The sequence below is a fragment of the Myxine glutinosa genome, chromosome 8 (assembly GCF_964187855.1).
Source record: "Myxine glutinosa chromosome 8, kmMyxGlut1.1, whole genome shotgun sequence".
In the NCBI taxonomy this organism is placed as follows: domain Eukaryota; kingdom Metazoa; phylum Chordata; class Myxini; order Myxiniformes; family Myxinidae; genus Myxine; species Myxine glutinosa.
In genome coordinates this window covers 29,628,510-29,653,241 of record NC_136268.1, presented here as the reverse complement: position 1 = coordinate 29,653,241, position 24,732 = coordinate 29,628,510, and the positions used below count along the sequence as shown (strand labels likewise).

At 47.4% G+C, this 24,732-nt stretch overlaps 2 protein-coding genes across 3 annotated transcripts in view; one reads left to right on the top strand and one right to left on the bottom strand.

The window, feature by feature from the left end:
- The first annotated feature begins 1,297 nt into the window (after positions 1-1,297).
- RBM28 (RNA binding motif protein 28) lies at positions 1,298-24,668 on the top strand. Its single transcript, XM_068096403.2, has 20 exons — positions 1,298-1,470; positions 1,579-1,731; positions 2,964-3,058; positions 8,253-8,325; positions 11,613-11,705; positions 11,900-11,965; positions 12,074-12,140; positions 12,368-12,483; positions 12,904-12,970; positions 13,754-13,863; positions 17,291-17,364; positions 17,456-17,588; positions 17,774-17,838; positions 20,620-20,775; positions 20,918-21,067; positions 21,148-21,222; positions 21,310-21,476; positions 21,567-21,663; positions 23,899-24,046; positions 24,255-24,668. Exons 1-19 carry the CDS (start codon positions 1,302-1,304, stop codon positions 24,028-24,030), a joined length of 2,058 nt encoding a protein of 685 aa, XP_067952504.2. The 5' UTR covers positions 1,298-1,301; the 3' UTR covers positions 24,031-24,046; positions 24,255-24,668.
- Positions 23,924-24,732, bottom strand: part of TTC17 (tetratricopeptide repeat domain 17) — a 56,685-nt gene continuing 55,876 nt past the window's right edge. For both annotated transcript variants that reach the window (XM_068124175.2, XM_068124174.2), the window contains exon 25: positions 23,924-24,409. In XM_068124175.2, coding sequence (XP_067980276.2) covers positions 24,260-24,409 — 150 coding nt within the window. In that variant the 3' untranslated portion in view covers positions 23,924-24,259. The remainder of the gene's footprint in view (positions 24,410-24,732) is intronic.

The window sequence follows — 24,732 nt, the reverse complement described above, 5'->3', positions numbered from 1 at the left end:
ACCTGATAGAAGAGTGGTTAGACCAAGTGCCCTCAATCTACCTGATACAAGAGTGGTTATACCAAGTGCCCTCAATCTACCTGATACAAGAGTGGTTAGACCAAATGCCCTCAATCTACCTGATAGAAGAGTGGTTAGACCAAGCCCCCTCAATCTACCTGATACAAGAGTGGTTAGACCAAGTGCCCTCAGCTACCTGATACAAGAGTGGTTAGACCAAGTGCCCTCAAGCTACCTGACAGAAGAGGGGTTAGACCAAGTGACATCTAGCTACCTGATACAACAGTGGTTAAACCAAGTGCCCTCAATATACCTGATAGAAGAGTGGTGAGACCAAGTGCCCTCAATCTACCTGATACAACAGTGGTTAGACCAAGTGCCCTCAATCTACCTGATAGAAGAGTGGTTAGACCAAGTGCCCTCAATCTACCTGATACAAGAGTGGTTAGACCAAGTGCCCTCAATCTACCTGATACAAGAGTGGTTAGACCAAGTGCCCTCAAGCTACCTGATACAAGAGTGGTTAGACCAAGTGCCCTCAATCTACCTGATACAAGAGTGGTTAGACCAAGTGCCCTCAATCTACCTGATAGAAGAGTGGTTAGACCAAGTGACCCCAATCTACCTGATACAAGAGTGGTTAGACCAAGTGCCCTCAATCTACCTGATACAAGAGTGGTTCGACCAAATGCCCTCAATCTACCTGATACAAGAGTGGTTAGAGCAAGTGACCTCAATGTACCTGGATACCGATACCCCAGTTGTATACCACTTGTCACCAGAACAGACGTGGATGTAATTCCGTTTACTACAACCCTCTGTGAGCGGCCTGACAAATATCATTTGATCCACTTCAGTAACTGACCATTGATTCCATAACATTCAACTTGTGTAAGAGCCGGACATGAGGGACACCATCAAGTCTTTCTGGAGTCCAAATACACGCAATACATATACGGTTGTATTGGTCCTGCGAATGCCAACAAACATCCGATTTGTCACGTCTCCTAATGACGTCTTCACGTTACGGCTGTACGTTGCTTGACGCTGTTGAACGTTTGTCTGTATAAAGAATCCCATGGATCCAAACCTCCTGTCGTCCGAACAACCTTCCTGTATAGGCGGTGTATAAGAAGCACATAAATTTAGTCGCTGGTCTCTCGTCACGTACTGAAGTTGTTTTTTGATTGCAGTAAGGAGAAATCTGAAGGCTTTTAGTTTCGAGAAATTTGAAAAGTTTTTCGTTTTGAGAAATGTTGAGGCTCCTTGTGCGTTTGTTTCCAATTAAACGTGTGAAGCGGATGATGCGCTTCCTGTTCCGGAGCAGTAAGATGGCGGACCCAGTGCAATCCGCGTGTAAGAGTACTGTATTCGTACAAAACCTCGCTCCTGGTGCCGACTCTGACGCCCTGCGACGCACCTTCGAACAGCTCGGTCCTGTGAAGCGCTGCTTCGTGGTGAAAAGAAAAGGTGAAGCTCTTGAGACAATGGGGGAAGGTCTTGCGCCAATGGGTGAACGGATGTTGATGTATCGTATGGTGCTGGTGGTCTCTAATCGGCACCCGTGTTCCTGACCAGGTGAAGATGAGGGTCGAGGTTACGGATACGTTACCTTCTCTCTGGCGAGTGACGCACAGCGTGCACTGGGACAGGTGTTGGAGGTTGACGGGCGGCGGGTCCACCTACGCCTCGCCAATAGGAAGGTCCGAGCTGTGGACGCGGAAGGACAGGGTACGACCTGCGGGATTCGTGTTTTACTTTTACACAAATAAGCATCACGGGTTCGTGCACCTTGGCTAGGTTTTGTACTCTTTTTGAAGTGGTGGTGGTGGTGGTGGTGGTGGTGGTGGTGATTGTTGTTGTGGGAGGGGAGGGGATAGACCTTAAAGTTAAACACTGGGGTAACTCACCTATACTAGCCCAATCCAGGGGCCGCCTCCCAGGCCTCTTGTTCGTCACGTGACCAACATAGGTTCATTATGATTTTTGAGAACTCGGTAAGTTCGTTGCAATGTGAATGAAACCAATGGAATGTTCAAATGGACAAAGTTGTCATATTAATGAACTGATTTTGATCTTCAGCACATTCTATCCTGAATGTGATTCCTGGTGTCAGATCGTGGACTGGGTCTTTGGATTTACCTTGAAGATGTGAGGTCGTCAGGAGCAAACGCTTGTTAAGACCAATTTTAACATAAGCTTTCTGAACACTCTGCCAAGTCTTGGATGCCCGACTCTGCACACTCGACCACAACTATATCTTCACCAGGCTTGGTGGTGTCATGGTTACAGGGTCCTCTCTGAGTCTGCGAGGTCGTGGTTCGACCCCCGGCTCCGTCACGCCAAAGACTTTAAAAATTGTCCGTGCTGTGCCCGGCGATGGATGTCCCTCCGTTCCCGCCGATGGATGTCCCTCCGTCCCCGGCGATGGGTGTCCCCCGTCCCCGGCGATGGGTGTCCCCCGTCCCCGGCGATGGGTGTCCCCCGTCCCCGGCGATGGGTGTCCCCCCGTCCCCGGCGATGGGTGTCCCCCCGTCCCCGGCGATGGGTGTCGCTCCGTCCTCGGCGATGGGTGTCCCCCCGTCCCCGGCGATGGATGTCCCTCCGTCCCCGGCGATGGATGTCCCTCCGTCCCCGGCGATGGGTGTCCCTCCGTCCCCGGCGATGGGTGTCCCTCCGTCCCCGGCGATGGGTGTCCCTCCGTCCCCGGCGATGGGTGTCCCTCCGTCCCCGGCGATGGGTGTCCCTCCGTCCCCGGCGATGGGTGTCCCTCCGTCCCCGGCGATGGGTGTCCCTCCGGCCCCGGCGATGGATCCCAACTGTATGAAGCAATGCAAGAATTTGATTATCTAAGAGAAAAAAAAAATGTGTGAGGGAAATGGTCGTAAAACGTTGTTGTTGTTGTTGTTTTTCCTTTATGGATTATGTTGGATTGCTAACCAATATGCCATTTCTCCGCACAGGGTGTAGAGAGAGGCCAAGCCAGTCAAACAAAGCCCCAGCAACGAAAAAATCTTCAAAGAAAGCTCGTCTGATCGTGAGAAACTTGAGCTTCAAGGTAAAACCATCAACGCCATTTGGTTTTTTTTTTTTTTGTTTTTTTTTTTTTTTGTATACTGAATCGAGGCTCGTGAAAGAGCTAACATTTACTTCACAAACAAATCAACCAGACAAACAAAATATATAAAAAGAGAGAGCGGAAAACAAGATGGGGAGAGAAGGGGAAGCACACAAACACTTGAGAGCACACAACATTTGAGAGCAGGGAGACGTGTGGGAGGGAGAGGGCTTGGGGGGGAGGAGGCGTGGTAAGTGGGATTGCTCTATAGTGATTGATTGATTGAATGAATGATTAATTAATGAATTCATTGATTGCCTTCGTTTTGATTAAGAGTGGATTGGTACATAATTTATACAAACCTTAGAGAATCCAAAACAAAGGGGAAATATTGCTGAAACGATGAAGATGGAGAGATTGCTTTTCTACAGCAGGCTCCGGCCAGTGACGTCACCACCAGAACCACCAAAGGTCTTTCTGTAGGTGATCTTGAACGGTATAACAAATAGCAAAACGTTTTGTTTCAATTGCCTGTGACTGTTGACACCCTCAAGACATCGTGTGCATCCCGAGGTGTGTCGGACATCACACAAGAGGATCACTTTGATGTGGTTGCGAAGATGTATCATGACACGGTGCTGGGAAATCACAACCTTTGTTTCTTTTTGTTTAATGACACCGATATGTAGCTTTGGCAAACACGTCTTGGGGATCGAACAAGGAAGGTAATCATATTTTACAGCTTATCCCTATTTTTTCAAACTCGATAAATGCATCGGCCTCGGGCACGTCAATTTATGAAGCCAAACTTCGAATGAATCAACGAAACACCATTTTTATGAAATTCAATGATGATTTTAAACACATTTCTGCGGGCCGTGCTTTGATTGAAATATCACGAGCCGTGTGTGCAGCCCGTGATGTCCTGCTTTGATTGAAATATCACAAGCCGTGTGTGCAGCCCGTGATGTCCTGCTTTGATTGAAATATCACAAGCCGTGTGTGCAGCCGGTGATGTCCTGCTTTGATTGAAATATCACAAGCCGTGTGTGCAGCCCGTGATGTCCTGCTTTGATTGAAATATCACAAGCCGTGTGTGCAGCCGGTGATGTCCTGCTTTGATTGAAATATCACAAGCCGTGTGTGCAGCCCGTGATGTCCTGCTTTGATTGAAATATCACAAGCCGTGTGTGCAGCCCGTGATGTCCTGCTTTGATTGAAATATCACAAGCCGTGTGTGCAGCCCGTGATGTCCTGCTTTGATTGAAATATCACAAGCCGTGTGTGCAGCCCGTGATGTCCTGCTTTGATTGAAATATCACAAGCCGTGTGTGCAGCCCGTGATGTCCTGCTTTGATTGAAATATCACGAGCCGTGTGTGCAGCCCGTGATGTCCTGCTTTGATTGAAATATCACGAGCCGTGTGTGCAGCCGGTGATGTCCTGCTTTGATTGAAATATCACGAGCCGTGTGTGCAGCCCGTGATGTCCTGCTTTGATTGAAATATCACGAGCCGTGTGTGCAGCCCGTGATGTCCTGCTTTGATTGAAATATCACGAGCCGTGTGTGCAGCCGGTGATGTCCTGCTTTGATTGAAACATCACAAGCCATGTGTGCAGCCCGTGATGTCCTGCTTTGATTGAAATATCACGAGCCGTGTGTGCAGCCGGTGATGTCCTGCTTTGATTGAAACATCACGAGCCGTGTGTGCAGCCCGTGATGTCCTGCTTTGATTGAAATATCACAAGCCGTGTGTGCAGCCGGTGATGTCCTGCTTTGATTGAAATATCACAAACCATGTGTGCAGCCGGTGATGTCCTGCTTTGATTGAAATATCACGAGCCGTGTGTGCAGCCCGTGATGTCCTGCTTTGATTGAAATATCACAAGCCGTGTGTGCAGCCCGTGATGTCCTGCTTTGATTGAAACATCACAAGCCGTGTGTGCAGCCGGTGATGTCCTGCTTTGATTGAAATATCACGAGCCGTGTGTGCAGCCCGTGATGTCCTGCTTTGATTGAAATATCACAAGCCGTGTGTGCAGCCCGTGATGTCCTGCTTTGATTGAAATATCACGAGCCGTGTGTGCAGCCCGTGATGTCCTGCTTTGATTGAAATATCACGAGCCGTGTGTGCAGCCGGTGATGTCCTGCTTTGATTGAAATATCACGAGCCGTGTGTGCAGCCCGTGATGTCCTGCTTTGATTGAAATATCACGAGCCGTGTGTGCAGCCCGTGATGTCCTGCTTTGATTGAAATATCACGAGCCGTGTGTGCAGCCGGTGATGTCCTGCTTTGATTGAAACATCACAAGCCATGTGTGCAGCCCGTGATGTCCTGCTTTGATTGAAATATCACGAGCCGTGTGTGCAGCCGGTGATGTCCTGCTTTGATTGAAACATCACGAGCCGTGTGTGCAGCCCGTGATGTCCTGCTTTGATTGAAATATCACAAGCCGTGTGTGCAGCCGGTGATGTCCTGCTTTGATTGAAATATCACAAACCATGTGTGCAGCCGGTGATGTCCTGCTTTGATTGAAATATCACGAGCCGTGTGTGCAGCCCGTGATGTCCTGCTTTGATTGAAATATCACAAGCCGTGTGTGCAGCCCGTGATGTCCTGCTTTGATTGAAACATCACAAGCCGTGTGTGCAGCCGGTGATGTCCTGCTTTGATTGAAATATCACGAGCCGTGTGTGCAGCCCGTGATGTCCTGCTTTGATTGAAACATCACAAGCCGTGTGTGCAGCCGGTGATGTCCTGCTTTGATTGAAATATCACGAGCCGTGTGTGCAGCCCGTGATGTCCTGCTTTGATTGAAATATCACAAGCCATGTGTGCAGCCGGTGATGTCCTGCTTTGATTGAAATATCACGAGCCGTGTGTGCAGCCCGTGATGTCCTGCTTTGATTGAAATATCACGAGCCGTGTGTGCAGCCCGTGATGTCCTGCTTTGATTGAAACATCACAAGCCGTGTGTGCAGCCGGTGATGTCCTGCTTTGATTGAAATATCACGAGCCGTGTGTGCAGCCCGTGATGTCCTGCTTTGATTGAAATATCACGAGCCGTGTGTGCAGCCGGTGATGTCCTGCTTTGATTGAAATATCACAAGCCATGTGTGCAGCCGGTGATGTCCTGCTTTGATTGAAATATCACGAGCCGTGTGTGCAGCCCGTGATGTCCTGCTTTGATTGAAATATCACGAGCCGTGTGTGCAGCCCGTGATGTCCTGCTTTGATTGAAATATCACAAGCCGTGTGTGCAGCCCGTGATGTCCTGCTTTGATTGAAATATCACAAGCCGTGTGTGCAGCCCGTGATGTCCTGCTTTGATTGAAATATCACGAGCCGTGTGTGCAGCCCGTGATGTCCTGCTTTGATTGAAACATCACAAGCCGTGTGTGCAGCCGGTGATGTCCTGCTTTGATTGAAATATCACGAGCCGTGTGTGCAGCCCGTGATGTCCTGCTTTGATTGAAACATCACGAGCCATGTGTGCAGCCCGTGATGTCCTGCTTTGATTGAAACATCACAAGCCGTGTGTGCAGCCCGTGATGTCCTGCTTTGATTGAAACATCACAAGCCATGTGTGCAGCCCGTGATGTCCTGCTTTGATTGAAACATCACAAGCCGTGTGTGCAGCCGGTGATGTCCTGCTTTGATTGAAATATCACAAGCCGTGTGTGCAGCCCGTGATGTCCTGCTTTGATTGAAATATCACAAGCCGTGTGTGCAGCCGGTGATGTCCTGCTTTGATTGAAATATCACAAGCCGTGTGTGCAGCCCGTGATGTCCTGCTTTGATTGAAATATCACAAGCCGTGTGTGCAGCCCGTGATGTCCTGCTTTGATTGAAATATCACGAGCCGTGTGTGCAGCCCGTGATGTCCTGCTTTGATTGAAACATCACAAGCCGTGTGTGCAGCCGGTGATGTCCTGCTTTGATTGAAATATCACGAGCCGTGTGTGCAGCCCGTGATGTCCTGCTTTGATTGAAACATCACGAGCCATGTGTGCAGCCCGTGATGTCCTGCTTTGATTGAAACATCACAAGCCGTGTGTGCAGCCCGTGATGTCCTGCTTTGATTGAAACATCACAAGCCATGTGTGCAGCCCGTGATGTCCTGCTTTGATTGAAACATCACAAGCCATGTGTGCAGCCCGTGATGTCCTGCTTTGATTGAAACATCACAAGCCATGTGTGCAGCCCGTGATGTCCTGCTTTGATTGAAACATCACAAGCCATGTGTGCAGCCCGTGATGTCCTGCTTTGATTGAAACATCACGAGCCGTGTGTGCAGCCCGTGATGTCCTGCTTTGATTGAAACATCACGAGCCGTGTGTGCAGCCCGTGATGTCCTGCTTTGATTGAAACATCACGAGCCATGTGTGCAGCCCGTGATGTCCTGCTTTGATTGAAACATCACAAGCCGTGTGTGCAGCCCGTGATGTCCTGCTTTGATTGAAACATCACGAGCCATGTGTGCAGCCCGTGATGTCCTGTTTTGATTGAAACATCACAAGCCGTGTGTGCAGCCCGTGATGTCCTGCTTTGATTGAAACATCACGAGCCATGTGTGCAGCCCGTGATGTCCTGCTTTGATTGAAACATCACAAGCCATGTGTGCAGCCCGTGATGTCCTGCTTTGATTGAAACATCACAAGCCATGTGTGCAGCCGGTGATGTCCTGCTTTGATTGAAATATCACGAGCCGTGTGTGCAGCCGGTGATGTCCTGCTTTGATTGAAATATCACGAGCCGTGTGTGCAGCCCGTGATGTCCTGCTTTGATTGAAATATCACGAGCCGTGTGTGCAGCCCGTGATGTCCTGCTTTGATTGAAACATCACAAGCCATGTGTGCAGCCGGTGATGTCCTGCTTTGATTGAAATATCACGAGCCGTGTGTGCAGCCCGTGATGTCCTGCTTTGATTGAAATATCACGAGCCGTGTGTGCAGCCCGTGATGTCCTGCTTTGATTGAAATATCACGAGCCGTGTGTGCAGCCGGTGATGTCCTGCTTTGATTGAAATATCACGAGCCGTGTGTGCAGCCGGTGATGTCCTGCTTTGATTGAAATATCACGAGCCGTGTGTGCAGCCCGTGATGTCCTGCTTTGAGATCCAGTGGATGAAGAGGAGAGCATTGCTTTTGAATGAGATTGGCTTGTAAAATGAGGGCCTTCTCTCACTTGCAGTGTTCCACCAAGGATCTTCAGGCTGCGTTTTCTCCGTTTGGTGACGTGTTGGAAGCGAGCATTCCACAGAAAGGTGAAATATGACTTTGCTGTTTTACTCTCCCTTTAATGTATCTATTTATTTCTCTCTGCGAGGTTTTCTCTGAACTTCCCCCAAATATAGAGTGCAACCTTCCCCAAATACAGAATGTACAAGTGTTCCAGGTTTTTGTTTCCTGGGTTCTTTCATTTCCGCTGTGCCAGGCCTGACTCAAATCCAGGTTAGTTTTTTTGGAGGGGGATTCCAGGTTCAAATCCATCATGCTGTGTTTATTTATCCATCATTTGATGTTTAATGTGTTTAATGCTGGCATATTCTGATGTCCCCTCGAGTTTGACTTGCGTGAGAATTTCCACCGGCTGTGCACTTGTGAGGTCCTTTACTGACGTCGACAAACGCCGTCTGCAGTTAACGATCCCTGCAAAGCCGCCCGACGATCTGAGCACTGTTGTTCATTTTTTGGGTTTGGCAACATTTGTCAGTGATGCCGTTATTCTCTCAATACCACAATTTGAAAGGTGAAAAAGATGAGCAAGGCATCGTGGGATTGACCGACCTCTGCTCGGACAGTCGGACTCCCGTTTGACACCATTTGCAGGGAACTGAGTATTTGAAATGACACTTGTCTGGGACTGTTGTTTTGCATTTAGCCTTTTTCATTGTTCCCCTTCATTCATTGTTGTCATGTTCCCCAGAGTAATTTCTCACCCTAAGGTCTTGCGTGTACAAGTTCAGACACCTTGTTCGGCTAAAGTACGGAAGATATGTACACAGTACAGTATTGATGTGACGTTTCGATAAGAATAGTTTTTGTCTAAACTTGGTACCAGTACACATTTATAGCTCGCCAACATTTACTCGGATCTTGACACTTTATTTCATGTCACCGTTTTAATGTGCAATTAAGCACCTGTATCGTTTTATCCTAAGGTATAAGCATCAACGGTTTCCATGGCGACATCAACAGCGGCCAAAACCCACTTTTCATGCACCACCTCACCCTCACACCCACACATGACCACCCCAGTTATTTTTCAAATAATACTCTTTATTTATTGTTATGCTTCGGCCGTTGAAGTCTTCATAGGCATTGTTTTCGGGTTGTCCGTCCGTGCATCCGTGATAGGTTTTCGTTGCCGTGATAACTTATGAACGGCTGAAGGGAACAGTCAGATGTTCCCTTCAGCCACCGTGCTGGCCTCGCCTCTCGTGGTGGCCGTGCTTGCCTCATCTCTCCTCTCGCGGTGGCCGTGCTTGCCTCGCCTCGCCTCTCGCGGTGGCCGTGCTTGCCTCGCCTCTCGCGGTGGCCTTGCTTGCCTCATCTCTCCTCTCGCGGTGGCCGTGCTTGCCTCATCTCTCCTCTCGCGGTGGCCGTGCTTGCCTCATCTCTCCTCTCGCGGTGGCCTTGCTTGCCTCATCTCTCCTCTCGTGGTGGCCGTGCTTGCCTCATCTCTCCTCTCGCGGTGGCCGTGCTTGCCTCGCCTCGCCTCTCGCGGTGGCCGTGCTGGCCTCGCCTCTCGCGGTGGCCTTGCTTGCCTCATCTCTCCTCTCGTGGTGGCCGTGCTTGCCTCGCCTCGCCTCTCGCGGTGGCCGTGCTTGCCTCGCCTCACCTCTCGTGGTGGCCATGTTTGCCTCTCCTCACCTCTCATGGTGGCCGTGCTTTCCTTGCCTCTCGCAGTGGCCGTGCTTTCCTCGCCTCTCGCGGTGGCCGTGCTTGCCTTACCTTTCCTCTCGCGGTGGCCGTGCTTGCCTCGCCTCGCCTCTCGCGGTGGCCGTGCTTGCCTCGCCTCGCCTCTCGCGGTGGCCGTGCTTGCCTCACCTCACCTCTCGCGGTGGCCGTGCTTGCCTCGCCTCACCTCTCGTGGTGGCCATGTTTGCCTCTCCTCACCTCTCATTGTGGCCGTGCTTTCCTTGCCTCTCGCAGTGGCCGTGCTTTCCTCGCCTCTCGTGGTGGCCATGCTTGCCTTGCCTTTCCTCTCGCGGTGGCCTTGCTTGCCTCACCTCTCCTCTCGCGGTGGCCGTGCTTGCCTCGCCTCTCCTCTCGCGGTGGCCGTGCTTGCCTCGCCTCACCTCTCACGGTGGCCGTGCTTGCCTCACCTCACCTCTCGCGGTGGCCGTGCTTGCCTCGCCTCGCCTCTCGCGGTGGCCTTGCTTGCCTCGTCTCACCTCTCGCGGTGGCCGTGCTTGCCTCGCCTCGCCTCTCGCGGTGGCCGTGCTTGCCTCGCCTCTCGCGGTGGCCTTGCTTGCCTCGCCTCTCGTGGTGGCCATGCTTGCCTCGCCTCGCCTCTCGCGGTGGCCGTGCTTGCCTCGCCTCCCCTCTCGCGGTGGCCTTGCTTGCCTCACCTCTCATGGTGGCCTTGCTTGCCTCGCCTCGCCTCTCGCGGTGGCCGTGCTTGCCTCGCCTCGCCTCTTGCGGTGGCCGTGCTTGCCTCGCCTCGCCTCGCGGTGGCCGTGCTTGCCTCGCCTCGCCTCTCGCGGTGGCCGTGCTTGCCTCGCCTCTCGCGGTGGCCTTGCTTGCCTCGCCTCGCCTCTCGCGGTGGCCGTGCTTGCCTCGCCTCACCTCTCGCGGTGGCCGTGCTTGCCTCGCCTCGCCTCTCGCGGTGGCCGTGCTTGCCTCGCCTCGCCTCTCGCGGTGGCCTTGCTTGCCTCACCTTGCCTCTTGTGGTGGCCGTGCTTGCCTTGTCTCTCGCCGTGGCCGTGCTTGCCTCGCCTCGCCTCTCACGGAGGGTGTGCTGGCCCCGCCTCTCACGGAGGGTGTGCTGACCTCGCCTCTCGCGGCGGGTGTGCTGGCCTCGCCTCTCGCGGTGGCCTTGCTTGCCTCGCCTTGCCTCGCGGTGGCCGTGCTTGCCTCGCCTCGCCTCTCGCGGTGGCCGTGCTTGCCTCGCCTCGCCTCTCGCGGTGGCCTTGCTTGCCTCACCTCGCCTCGCCGTGGCCGTGCTTGCCTCGCCTCTCACGGAGGGTGTGCTCTTCTCTCGCGGCGGGTGTGCGGGCCTCGCCTCTCGCGGCGGGTGTGCTGACCTCGCCTCTCGCGGCGGGTGTGCTGACTGGTCGGAAATTGGAATGGCAGTGCTCTCAATTCTCATCCGTGCCTGGTTCAGGGATTCACTGATGCAGCACCTCCATGGCCTGCATACAATGCATGTGCACGCTGCACGAGCCTTGTAGCTTTTCCATGCCACAAAAAATGCAGTAGTTTTATTGTGAATGTACATTTCAATGGTGTACGAGTTTGTAGTTGGTGAATGTATTTCCAAATCAGATTAATATGATGGTTTTTGCTGCTGTTAATTTCTCATAACGGTTATTCATGGTGTTCCCAGATGGGAAGATGAAAGGCTTTGGGTTTGTGCAGTATTCGAAGATACAAGATGCTGCTCGCGCCTTGAAAGAAATGAATCTACAGCAGATTAAGGGTGAGAGAGGCCTGGATGACTTCATAATTGTTTTATGAACTGCAAAAAAGAAAACACGAACATTTTATTTATTGACGGACACGAACTGATTGAAGAAAACAGGAACACGAACCGAGAAGATGGTAGTGCTTTCTTTACCATTTTGAAGCCAGATTTTGGATGGGAAGCTAAAATGAAGTGCGTGTTGTTTTTAGGACGTCCTGTCGCAATTGACTGGGCTATTCCAAAAGACGAGTATGAAGTCATCGCAAAGCCTCAAGGTTTGTGCTCCAGCGATTTTCATGTTATTTATTGAGTTCAATATTGTTTGCTCCCATATGTTTGGGTGTTTGCTAATCTTTTTTTCATTGTTTTTGATAATGATGCAGGGAAAGCAAAGGACACCGTGAAACACTTGAAAAGTTCAGCAACTTCTCTCAAACTGTCCACACCGCTGTAAGGACAGATTTTGGAAATTGTGGTGTTGGGACGTGTGGATGAAATTGCCTGGGAAGTGGTTGTGGGAATGTGTGGTTGGTGGTTGCAGGTAGGGAGGGGAGGGTGTGGTGGATTGTTTTGTTGAGACTTGAGGGGAGGGGGGGGGGGCTGTCTGGTTGCAATCAAAAGGGTGCTTTCCACAGACTGACACTTGCTTTACATTTTCTCCTTCCTTTGGATTGCAGAGTTAGTGAGGAAGAAGGCGATGAGGAAATAGACGAAGATGAAGAAGATGATGAGAAAGGCGAAGATGAAAATGAGAGCATTGACACTGATGAATTGCTGGAATCTGATTTTGAAGGTGAAGTGTTTGTCACTTCGATGTGAGCTCCACTTCTCCCTCCTCCCTTTACCACAAATGGTTCAAACTGATTGGATTGGATGAGCTTCTGATGAAGTCATAATCACAATTGGCATTGGTTCTCAATTGAAAAATGGTTTGCAATCCGGCAAATCCACTGGCACGTTTGTATTCTGAATTTACGCATTTTTTATTAATCTTTACTTATGGAAGGGGAAAATACTGCCATCTCGTCTAAAATTGGACCTGGGCATCTAGTAAGACTGCGTGCAGTCGCGCACTCAACGTGTTTTTGTCTCCCCAAGAATAGTACCCCCTGGCCTTGAGCACTGTGCACTTAACCTTAGTGTGGAGATGCATCACTCAATCCACTGCGTTTTTGTCGCCCGTATCCCCGCCCTTTGACACCCTGCCAATCAGGAGGGAATTCTCCAGAACCTGAAACCCGACCAAGTGACGTAGGTGAAGGATGCACCATTTTCATCAGGTACAGATTCCTCATTGACAATCGTATTTTAGTGGTGGGGTGCAGTTGTGTACCCATTTTCCTGAGGATTTGGAGGTGGACTCAGGATTTGTAGCCATTTATTTTCATGCCTCCGCTGACAAAGTTATGTTTTCGGGTTGTCCGTCCGTCTGTACGGGCTAAACCTCGTTTTTCTCAGCAACCATATGTCCGATTGAGATGAAACTTTCAGGGTAGGAGCGACATCCATGCAGAATATTTTCATGATATGCGTGACGTCATAGGTTACGTGGTATGGCAGCCATCTTGGATTAAAAGCAAATAATTAAAAAATTATTTCTCAGAAACCGCTGAATGGAAAAATTTTAAACTTGGGCACATTGTGAAGTACTCCCAATGGGGAACAAAAGCATGATAATATCATAGGTGAAGTGGTATACCAGCCAAAAATGTTTATTTTTTAAAAGCCCTTCTCTGAAACTGCTTCACCGATCGATGTGAAACCTGTCATGGCGGTTGAAAATGTGATACTTGAAAACAGCTGAAAGAATTTAAATCATATTTGTTTATTTTTATGATAGTGAACGAGGGCATACACCCGTGGTAGGAATATGCGGAGGCATATTGGCGAGTCGCATTCTAGTTTCCAATGGCATGTTTGGCTGTGTGTGTGTGTGTGTGTGCCCATGTGTTGACGGAGTTAGGAATTGTACCCCCATTTGTTTCGACTTGGATTATGCGATGCTCTAGTATCTTTCTTGCTGCTGTTGTCGTCACTTTATTAGTTCTTCCCGAACACGACAGGAACCTGTCTTTTGACACCGATGAAGAAGACCTGGAGAAGGTGCTGCAGAAATTTGGGCCATTGTGCTACATCCGGATCGTCGTTCACCCAGACACCGAACGCTCCAAAGGTGAGATGGAGACTTTGCTCTTTCACTCGCTTCGTGCTGCATTCCTGGTTCAGGTTTTGCATGAGAAACACCAATAAGGGTGATTTTCAAACGAAATGCACGGGTTGGGACCATGAGAATCCACGTCAGGGATCCAATTGCTTGCGCAACATGCATCATACGTCGGCTTTTTTTCTTTTTTAAATCAAAGTCTACTTTGCCCGTAGCTCGTGATACTGTGATACCAGGTTCAGATCTCATGGACTGTTTGTTGGTCCATTGGCCTCGTCATTCATGTGACCAGTGCATTGACCTCTCTGAGCATCATTGCCATTCATCGGATATGCGTGCAATCAGCTGTGTGTTCCCTGAGATGTTGGTGATGAAATTGAAGGACCGTCTGCACCGTTGATGATCCTGTCGAATGGGTTTGTTGGCAATCGTTCAAATTTACACCGATGTTTTTCTTCATAAATGCACCTTTTTACACACTTTTATTTAACTTCATCTGAACTTTGTTTGTTTGTCCCGTTTCAAATCTTTGAGCCGTTCGTTTTATAGGTTCCATACATCCTTGAGAGCTGCAATTTGGCCCACGGTCCTCTTTTCTGGTACATTTTCATCGATCAACATTTAATTTAAAAAATATATATACAGTATTGGTTTTTTAACTTAAAAAAAACAAAGTGTGTAGCCCTAAAGCATGCTTTTTTTTTCGTTTACTTGTTCCCAATCACATCGATTCGATTGGTTAACCAAACTTAAATATTACATCGGAGATGTTGAGATATGTTTGAGATGAGCAATTTTAGGTAATTAAATTTGCTTTACATTACTATTTAATTGTACCTCCAACACCAAAGGTGGATCAGGGTAACGTTTTCACCCTTGTTTGTCTCTGAGCAGGAGATCGTAAAAAGTTATGGACAGATTCGGACAAAATTTGGTGGACAGGTCGTGTGTGTGTGACAAGGACGAATTGATTCGATTTTAGTGAACATCTGGATCTGAGCATTTAAGTAACTTGGTGGATGAGTTGAGTACGTGACATGACAATAACAAACTGATTAGATGTTTTTGTGAGAATATAAATTCGGCCCTTCAGTGAGATACACAAAAACTGTTGAGCCTGGTGGACGGAGGTATGCGCTCTACCGATTCTCTCGCTCTCTCTCTGATGTATAGCTCACCTACTCTTCACAGAGAACACCGTGCGATCTTTAATGTCAGCCAACTAATGCCGGCAGATAGGATGTCCAGTTTAACATCCATCCACGGGACAGCACACACTAACGAATCGCCCTGCCTGTGAAACACGGGGAAGACCGTTTATAGCTGGTTTGGGTTTCAAACACATGCCAAGCAGTTTAAAAGCAAGTGTATATACGTCTAGGCCATCCTGCCAGTCCCTATGATTGTCTGAGGTGGTATTTGTCAAGCATAGTTGATGTCAAATAAATACGAACGAACGACTTGGAAACATGCCGAGTGTACAGATCTAAATACAGTTGGTCATGGTGGTGTAAATTGAAGCCCATGGTGTGGCTGGTTCATTTTTTAATGCCATGGAGATTTAAGGTGCAAATGATAAGAATGGATGGTATATAAACTGTGTGGTGTAAAGGCCTTCCCTTGTGGAAAGCTGCGAGTGTGCCACGAATGAGGCAGATTTTATCAGTAATGGCCTTCGATCCCGAGTTAAACAGCCGGTGATGCCAAAAATAAAACCAGGTGGGTTGACTCAACCTGTCATCCTTCCAATGTCAGCAAAATGAGTACCTGTCCAGCATTGTGCCACCTAACCAATGGAAAATGGCTTGAAAATGTCCAAAATGAAAAGCGAATACTTATTATTACTTTTGGTGAATGTATCATGCTGAAGGTGAATGTTCACATTCATTCTGGTTCTGACTTTTGGGGGGTGGCTAATCTTTTTTTAGCCAATCTGTAATTGAAATTCTAGCCGAAGTATTATCATCGTGCACCCTCCCCCCCCCATTCGTCCGTCTTTTTCAACTTTTCCGGCCAAACCGCTGGGCCGATCCGGTTGAAATTTGGCAGCACGGTTCCTCTCCTGACTAACGAGGATCTCAAAGCTCTTTGCGGTCATGTGACCCAGAAATGTCAAATTGGCCAACTTGGTAAATTTTTTCAAAAATCTTTTCTCCAAAAGCACCAGTCAGAATGTTACATTAGGACAGGGTCCTGATGTTAAATTGAGGAGCCCACGCCGATAACGTGACCAGAAGTGTCAAAATGGTGGGTGCATCAATTTCTTCAAAAATCTTTTTCTCCACACCCACCACTCAATGCTACAAAATTTGGGTTACAACTTTAGGCCAGGGCCCAGATAAGCTACAGGTCCAGTGGTCCGCTTTTTTTTTTTTGTTGTTTTATGCCCTGTACAAAAATTATCTCTGCAGATTGATTTAATCCCCACCTTACATCTGTCACAGGAAAAGCAGCATCTTCACGAACATCGTCAAATATTTGCACTGATCCAAATCCGATGGAGCTTGGGTCTCAATCAAACCCCACTGGACCAAGTGCTAGTTTTGTACAAATCTTTGGATTTGGAAGATTTGGAAGATTAATTTAAAACGAGTACATTCCAGGCATGAAATACAATCAAACCGGCAGCAGAAGCAAAAGGTGATGTTGTGCCAATGATCTGTGCTGTTGCCAACGATGGGTTGATGGCAGCTGGAACTATCACAAAGCCTGCTGTACCTTTTATATCAGCAAGATCGATCTGAAGTGTACTGGATTTCATGAAGGTGAAAAAGAAACCTTGTATGACATCTCTTTTAATTCTCTGAAGGCATTTGACATGTCACTGTTACTGAGCAAATCCAAAACGTTATTGCAAACAACGGGAGTGGCAGCAGAAAGCCAGAGGCCAAAACTGGGATTGAGGAAGCACTTTGGATATAATTGTTTTCCATCAGCCATGTGAATGTACAAGATCAGAGCTCTTGTACTCAAGTTTAATATCTCTAAGATGTTATAAACTCTGCCTACCAAATAAAACAGACCCAACTAAAGGCTTTCTTGATCATCATCCGAGGGCCTATTGTAGAGGATGATGGAGGTACACGTGCAAAAATGGGTAGAAGTATGACCTCTGTTTTGTTTTGTGGGAGGGGGGGTAGGTGTGCGTGTGTGCCACACTTTGTGGAGGGGTAGGTATGAGTGTGTTTCTAGTTTTTTGGAGCGGTATGTGTGCGTGCCCTACTTTGTGGAGGGGTCGGTGTGCATGTTTGAGCACACTAACATTAATTATGCAAAAATGAAAATGAGCAAATACACAGCCATTTATACTTCATTCAAATAGTGATTTCATACAAAATTGAAACCAAACCATTTTAAATGTGAATCAAAAATCAGTTCAAGTAGGTGAGTGATTACCTTTTCCATCCTCACCTCCCTTCCCTAATCTTGTTTACAGGCTGTGCATTTGCCAAGTTTAAATCCCAAGGAGCAGCACAGTCTTGCATTGCAGAAGCAGAGCGGTCAGAGCAGGTAAGTTTAGTTACTGGTAAAGGGAGTGGATGAAGTAGTGTCACGAGTATTATCTGTGATGTAAATGGGTGTGGTGGTGGTGCTGATGAAGGATGCAGGTATCGTACTGGATGGGAGGAAGCTGCTCGTTGCTCTGGCACTGAGCCGTGGGGAGGCACAGCAAATGGCGAGAAAAAATTGCCAGCCCAATGACCGGCGGAACTTGTACCTGGCACGAGAAGGACGTACGTAGCAAATTATTTCACTAAATGGAGGATTGTTCTACTTGAGTGGGTGAGGTGGTATCGAAGGAGGGTATAGCTCAGTTTGAATTTTTAGCAACTAGTTTCCTTCTCATTTGCCACCTTTTTAGATGTTTGTTTTGTGCGCATGTTGTACCCCACTGTCTAAACCTTCCGTTTCTTTGCAGTAATCCGACCAGGAACTCTTGCTGCCAAGGGACTCTCCGAAGCAGATTTGGCAAAGAGGGCGCGGGTGAGTTTCTCCTGTGTGCGGCCAGAGGCGGCGTCTGCTCGGGGTCGTCGAAATACGATGTACACTACTCACAATAAGTTAGGGATATTGGCAGGTTCTTCGGTGTGGTTGATTTTGTGTATTATGTTGAAAAAAGTTGTTGGTCCTAATTCTATGGTTATTAATGTGTGAAAAAACACAGCATTCTTGATTTCAATACTATAAACCCTAACGCCTATAAAAATAAAAATAAACTCACTCCCACAATATCCCTAACTTATTGTGAGTAGTGTATTTGGATTTCATACAAAACCAGGGGATATTGTAATTGGCTCTGTCTCGAACCCTGCATCATGCTGTCTCCTCCAAAAAGGTTGTGCAGAAACTCAAACTTGGTAGTTATGATCACCACGTGGCAAGCATGTGAGGGCAGTAGCTTTTTTGTTATTTGCTGCCCCGCCCCCCTCCCCCACTGGTCAAATACCAAAAAATGCAGTTACGGGCACATTTTAAAATGAAACTTGGTTCATACAATCAACATTGTGGGATGAAAGAAATACATAACGATTTTTTGGATTTGACCCAGGGTTCATGCCTCAGTGGATGGTGTCAAAACAATTGAAAAAAAACTTTATTGGGTCATTCATGGTGGAACATTTTGCCGCTTTTCAACTTTGCTTCAGGTGGGAAGTGTGGGGATTTGCGATGGCGTGCCTTCAATTCAGCTCTAATTTTGGTGAAAATGGTTGGTCAAATAAAATCTGCAATTTTGCAAGTTTAAATTGAGTGTTGATATCATGGAGGTTGTGGTGTTGAGGACATCAACACAGTTCTCCATCATGAAGTTTGCAGGTGAAATACAAAATTTTGTATTTTTGAAGGTTTGGAGAAAGGTTTAAAAAAATTGGTTTTTTTTTGCTATTTAGTCATTTAAAAATATATATATTTATTTATTTTTTATTTAACCTTTCGTTTGGGGGAGAAAATTGACAGTTTTTTTTTCATTAAAATATTGTCATGTGCCTGCCCTCTGATGAACACCACAGGGCGACACAGATGACCAAACAAACTTTAACTCCGAGGCGTTTAATTCAATGGCGGACCTTCGTTACACGCGTGGGGAACAAGTGGGGGAGAAGCCGTGAGCGCTTACCTGCACGGGTCCACCCGACGTCTTCGACCCTGCAATAATCAACTCAAACCCGACACGGAAATAATATGTACAAAAATACCTGCTTTATTAAAGAAAATGCCGGTCACAAAGCATGCATGATAAAACTAAATTCCTAATTGGAGCACCCCCATACAGATCCTAATACAGACAAAAGGAAATACAACTGTGAAAATAAATGTTTGTGTGGCACATAGCTCTAATCGGCTCTTGAACCTCGTTAGGAATCGTCAAAGATCATCTGAGGCCTCTACGTCCTTGTGTGCGAAAACGCGCTCGTTGGCACGCAGCTCGCTCTTCCAGCTGCGCTTATCTTCACGATCTTGTTCAACACCACAGCCAGACGATGCGAGCCAGCCACGAGAAGACAAAGAAGAGCGATGTCGGGACATGACCAACAACTCAAAGCCAGCACTCGAGAAAAGAAAGAATAAGCGTAGAAATTAAGCGCGAGGAACGGCCAAGAGGGAAGAGAACTCGTGAACTTCGACCGTTCGTTGTCTAATCCCGAAAATCAGAGACAGCCACGAGAAAATGTCGGGGAGACGACCACTCGCCACCAAACCCTGAACATGCGAGGAAATCAAGAAGCAAGAGATATGAAATCGTGACCGTTCACGAGAAGAAAAAGAAGAGCGATGTCGGGACACGATCGTTCGTCGTCAAAGGCAGGACTCGGGAAACAAAGAATAAGCGCGAGGAAAAGCCAAGAGGGAAGAGAGAAAATGTCGGGCAGAGCGTTCTTTTATACTCGGGGCTCTGACATCATCCGTGCCTATTCCACCAATCCAATAGTCCTATCTTCGCAGTCTTTGCGCCAATCAATCCCAGACCAATCGCTGCCCTTCAGGGCATGGCCTCATGGCCCTGCTCACCAAGTCGGTGTTTTCAGCGGAAGTGCTCAATATCCTGCTTCCGGTTGGTTTTTATTTAGCATGCTAAATGCACGATTTCCTGGCTAGGTGTGTGTGCTGCATGTCATAAGGAACAGAGGAAAAATAACAGAGGCCATTACATACTGGGGATTTACCATTAATCCCTAGCTAATTAACATATCCCACCCCTCGTGATGGGAACGAAGATACATTCTTCCACGACATACGGCCTTCCAGATCCCTACTTAGTACTTATGATACACGAGGGTTTCTTCTTTTTCACGACAGTCGGAGCACACTTCCTATGCAATTCTACCTGGACTAAGGTAATCACCAATATTTCCCTCCATTTAAGTTTTCTTTGACCTATCAAACTAATCAAAAGGAATCCTCAGCTTAATTGTGGATTTCCACTTTTTCTGTGGTTGGATTGGGCAGCCCAGCCTGGTATTTATTTATCGTCAATGTTTACTCTAAGTTTTGAATGGGGGTGAGATGTAGCAAGCCAAACAGGTGAGTTTAGTGGAAACTCTCATTAAATAAAAGCTCAAAACAAGATAATTGGGTGGTGAGCTGCATCTCAAGTTGTGGTTGTACCCTTTTCTATCGTGCACCGTTTTACCATTTATTAACGGATTGACCACCAACCAAACTGGTAGTTTATTAATATTGATAAACCATAATGTTGGTAATTTGCCTGATCAGGTTGTTTAGTTTGGTTGTACATGGTCATGTTTAATCAGTTTTATTTTTCAGTTTGAACAGATGAATCGCAAACGGCTGCGGAACCTAAACATTTTCGTTTCTCGAACGAGGCTCTGCATTCATAACATCCCCAAGTCTGTGGACGATCGTCAACTTAAACAAATCTTCATTCAGGCGGCAAACTGCAGTGCATCTTCTGTTAAAGAGGTAAAGCAGCTGACCAAGTTCCAAATTGAACAAAAAGGATGAAGTTCCTAAAATGTACCATAAAAAGGGCAGTTTAAACAAATGTAGATTGCTAGCGTTCCAGGGACGAACGTGTGTGTGCATGTGTGTGTGTGCGCACCAGTGTCGAATAATGCAGGATCTGAAGCAATTGGACAGTCATGGGCGTGGAATCTCCAGGGGGTATGCCTTTGTGGAATTTGGGGATCACACACAGGCCTTGGAAGCTTTGCGTGCCACAAACAACAACCCCCACATCTTTGAAGACCAAAAGGTACAACCCAAGTGGTCTACTTATGCGGGAGGGTGGTGAGTGAGATGGGGCATGACTGATGGCAGGTGATTTGTTCCCAGCGCCTCATTGTGGAGTTTTCTTTGGAGGACCACATGAAACTTAAGGCCAAGGAAGCCAGGTTACAGAGAGCCCAGGTGAGAATGTATACTTTAAATCTGCCAAGGTGCTTCCTGGAGATGTGAAAATAACTTACTTATCCATGTGCACACCTTTATTTGCAGCAAAAGCAAAAAGCTGAAATGGAAATGAAGCGGAAAGCAAAGATAACTTCAAAAAAACCCATTAAGTGTGCTGAGGATCAGAAGGCCAAGAATAATGCTTGGATGGGATTTGAAACGTCAAAGGGAAAGATGCTCGCTCTCCCATCTCACTGTGGACCCAAAGTGAGGTATGTAAGTAAAAGGAAACTTGTATCCCGACTGCTGCAGTTGTGGTAAGCACTATGCATTAGACATCCCTCTCTCCATGTGGGCTGCAGGAACAGAGATAAAGGAAAACCCACCAATGAAAAGCTCAAGACAAAACCAATAAAAAGGCAAAAGGTGATGCTGAACTGGAAAAAGGCGATGCCTCAGGTGAGTTTGAGTTCACGTTACTACTATATCATCACTTATCTGATCAGTTCAGCTTTTGTTTCAGCTACTCTACTCACCCGTCTACTCACCCATTCCCGGACCCGTGACCACATCACCCCCGTCCTTTACAAGCTTCACTGGCTCCCCATCTCCCAGAGAATCCAGTACAAAATCCTCCTCTTGACCTACAAAGCCCTCCATAACCTGGCCCCATCCTACCTGGCTGACCTCCTCTCCAGACACACTCCCACCCGCAACCTCCGCTCTGCTGGTACCAACCTCCTGACCCCCCCCCCATCCGGACCAAATTTAGATCCTGGGGGGACAGGGCCTTCTCCATCGCTGCTCCCACCCTCTGGAACTCGCTACCTCACACCATCAGAGACTCCTCCTCGCTCACCACATTCAAAACATCACTCAAGACCCACCTGTTCAACACTGCATTCAACATTTAACCCACAGCATCTAACCCCTGACTATCTCCTCTCCTTCTCCCTCCTTTGTGCTTTGAATATTTCCCTATTGATTCTTCTTTTTTTGCAATTGTTTTTATGTTTTGCTATGCATTATGTTTTGCACTCTGTCAAAGCGTCTTTGGGCTTCCTGAAAAGCGCTATATCAAATAAATGCATTATTATTATTATTACTCTCGCAAGAGTGTTGCTTATTTTATTTAACCTGACGTGGGCCGAGTGCGTAATCTCAAATGGAGTCGGTGATGCCACAGAGTCTTTAATAGTGTCTGGATCCGAGCCTTGCTGTCCAACCTGTATACCACTGGTATTGGGGAGGGGAGAGGAGGAGGGACGTTAGCTAGTTTTCTTTGCTAATCTTATTATAAATAGAGCAAACGTATGTTTGTTTATATCGACTAAAACGTCTTCTTCTTCTTCAAATATTAAAAATAGAGCAAACGTATATTTGTTTATATGCGACAAAAACCTTCTTCCTCTTCAAATAACATTAACTCCAAAACACAGTCCATGAACCATTAATTACGATCAGACTGCTGCGACCCTTCAAACCTTTGACGACCCTTTAAATCCCCCAATACCCTTAAGACCACCAAGACCCCTGAAGACCCAAAACACCCCAAATATCCTTAAAGGTCCTGAGCATCCAAAAAACCCAAATGGCCCTGAAGACCCAAAAGACACCGAAGACCACAAACACCCTGAGAAGACCATGACGACCCAAAACACCCCAAAGACCCAAAATATTAGACACAGAGGAGCCAAAAGACCCCAAAGGCCCAGAGGATCCAAAAGATGCAAAAGACCCCCCCCCCTCCTCCCCCAAAGACCTAAAACACCCCAAAGACCCAGAGAATCCAAAAGACCCAAATGGCCCTGAAGACCGTAAAATACTCCAAAGACCCTGAAGACCCAAAAGACACCGACATGGTAAAAGATGCATATCCCTCTGAAACGACGTGTGGTGAGACGCACGGAGGGCGCAGAATCACGCTAGTGCAAACAAGGGTGCACCCTGGGCTGGTGCTGTGCTTCGGGATGCTTCTGACATTTGTCCTCATCCACCACCTCACTCCTTCCAAATTTACAGTTTTCCCTCCCGAGTTTCCTTCTGTGTCTATCTTGTCCACCCATGCATCCTCTTCTGCCCTCATTCAGCCCCACACATATTGTTTGTTCAAGTCTGCCTCTATCTCGGTCATCAACTCAGCTCTTACCCCCTCCCCTCCCCCCCCTTTCTCCCCCCTTTCTCCCCCCCTCCCCCCCCCCCCTTTCTCCCCTCCACCCTGCCCGCTCCAATCTCTCTACTGTTCCTTTTGCCCTGTTACATCCTGATAGGGATGGTGTACTAGCTCTTCCACAGGCCTCGGCTATGGATTCTAAAAAAATTGCTTCTCCTCCCCAACTCCACCCACTTCTGCTCATCATCCACCTGGTTGCATTTCCCTCCAAGTTCACACCTGCTTTCCTTGCAATTCAAATTGGAGGTCACCTCCATTACTTCACTTCTCTGATCTTTGATTCTAATATTTGAGTGCCAAACCTTATCCTCATGCTTTCCTCCCAAACCCACTATCAAGATATTGGCCCACTTCCACTACCTTTTTGTCATTCCTGTCACTCAATAACTACCTCGTTTGCAATGCGTTTTTGGCTGCCTGTTCTCCTTTTACCATTTGTCAGTCCAAATCTGTTAATCTCATTTCAGTCCTATAATCCTAGAGTTGATGAATATTAATTTGTGATCTCACCTCCCATTTAGGAAAAGAAGTCCAGGAAGAACAAGGTTGATAAAGAAGAAGAACATTTTAATGGCCTTGTTGAGAGTTACAAGAAGAAGATTTTTGGCAATGAGAGAATGCAGGCTGAGAAGTCCAGGTGGTTTGAGAACTGAATGGCTTACAAATCAAGTAAGCTGTTAGATTTTAACTGGAGAGGGGAAGTAGGGGTGCGGGGCATGAAACCAAGTAACCTTTTCATTTTATTCTTCATTTGCTTTTGCAATGGAAAACAAAATGGACTCCCCCATTGACCTACTTTTACTCTGGAAGCCAATTTAACCCTTTTTTTTTTTCTTTTTTTTCCCTTCCCCGTGCGTGCCATTCGTGCCTGGACTAGATTATTCATTCGCCAGTTTGACGAGGTGTTTTGGGGGAGATGTCATCCTCGAGGATGTGGCATCGCACGGCAAATAGCTGATTGGCTGCCTGCTCAAGGTCCGGCTCCAGCTCCAACGCAGACTCGTACCAGCCGACCGCCATCTGGAAGTCATGCTGCATACCACCACCAGCACCACCACACAATCTCCAATTTACACAAGACATCACAATTATTTTGGAAAGAAAAGAACACGAGTTTAAATACAAATGGAGGTAAAGCTCCACTGAGGCTTAACCATTCGGCCTGGAGTTTGGCCGAATGTAAAACAATAATTTAACATTTATGCTAATGATGGATATTTTTCTATTTGCCATAGAGACTAAATGTCAAATGTGTATTTTTTCTTTCTTAATAAACAGGGGATTAAACTCACTTCTATAATCAGCATCTTCACTCTATTCTCCTCCCATAAAGTAAAACATTCCTTGCACCAATG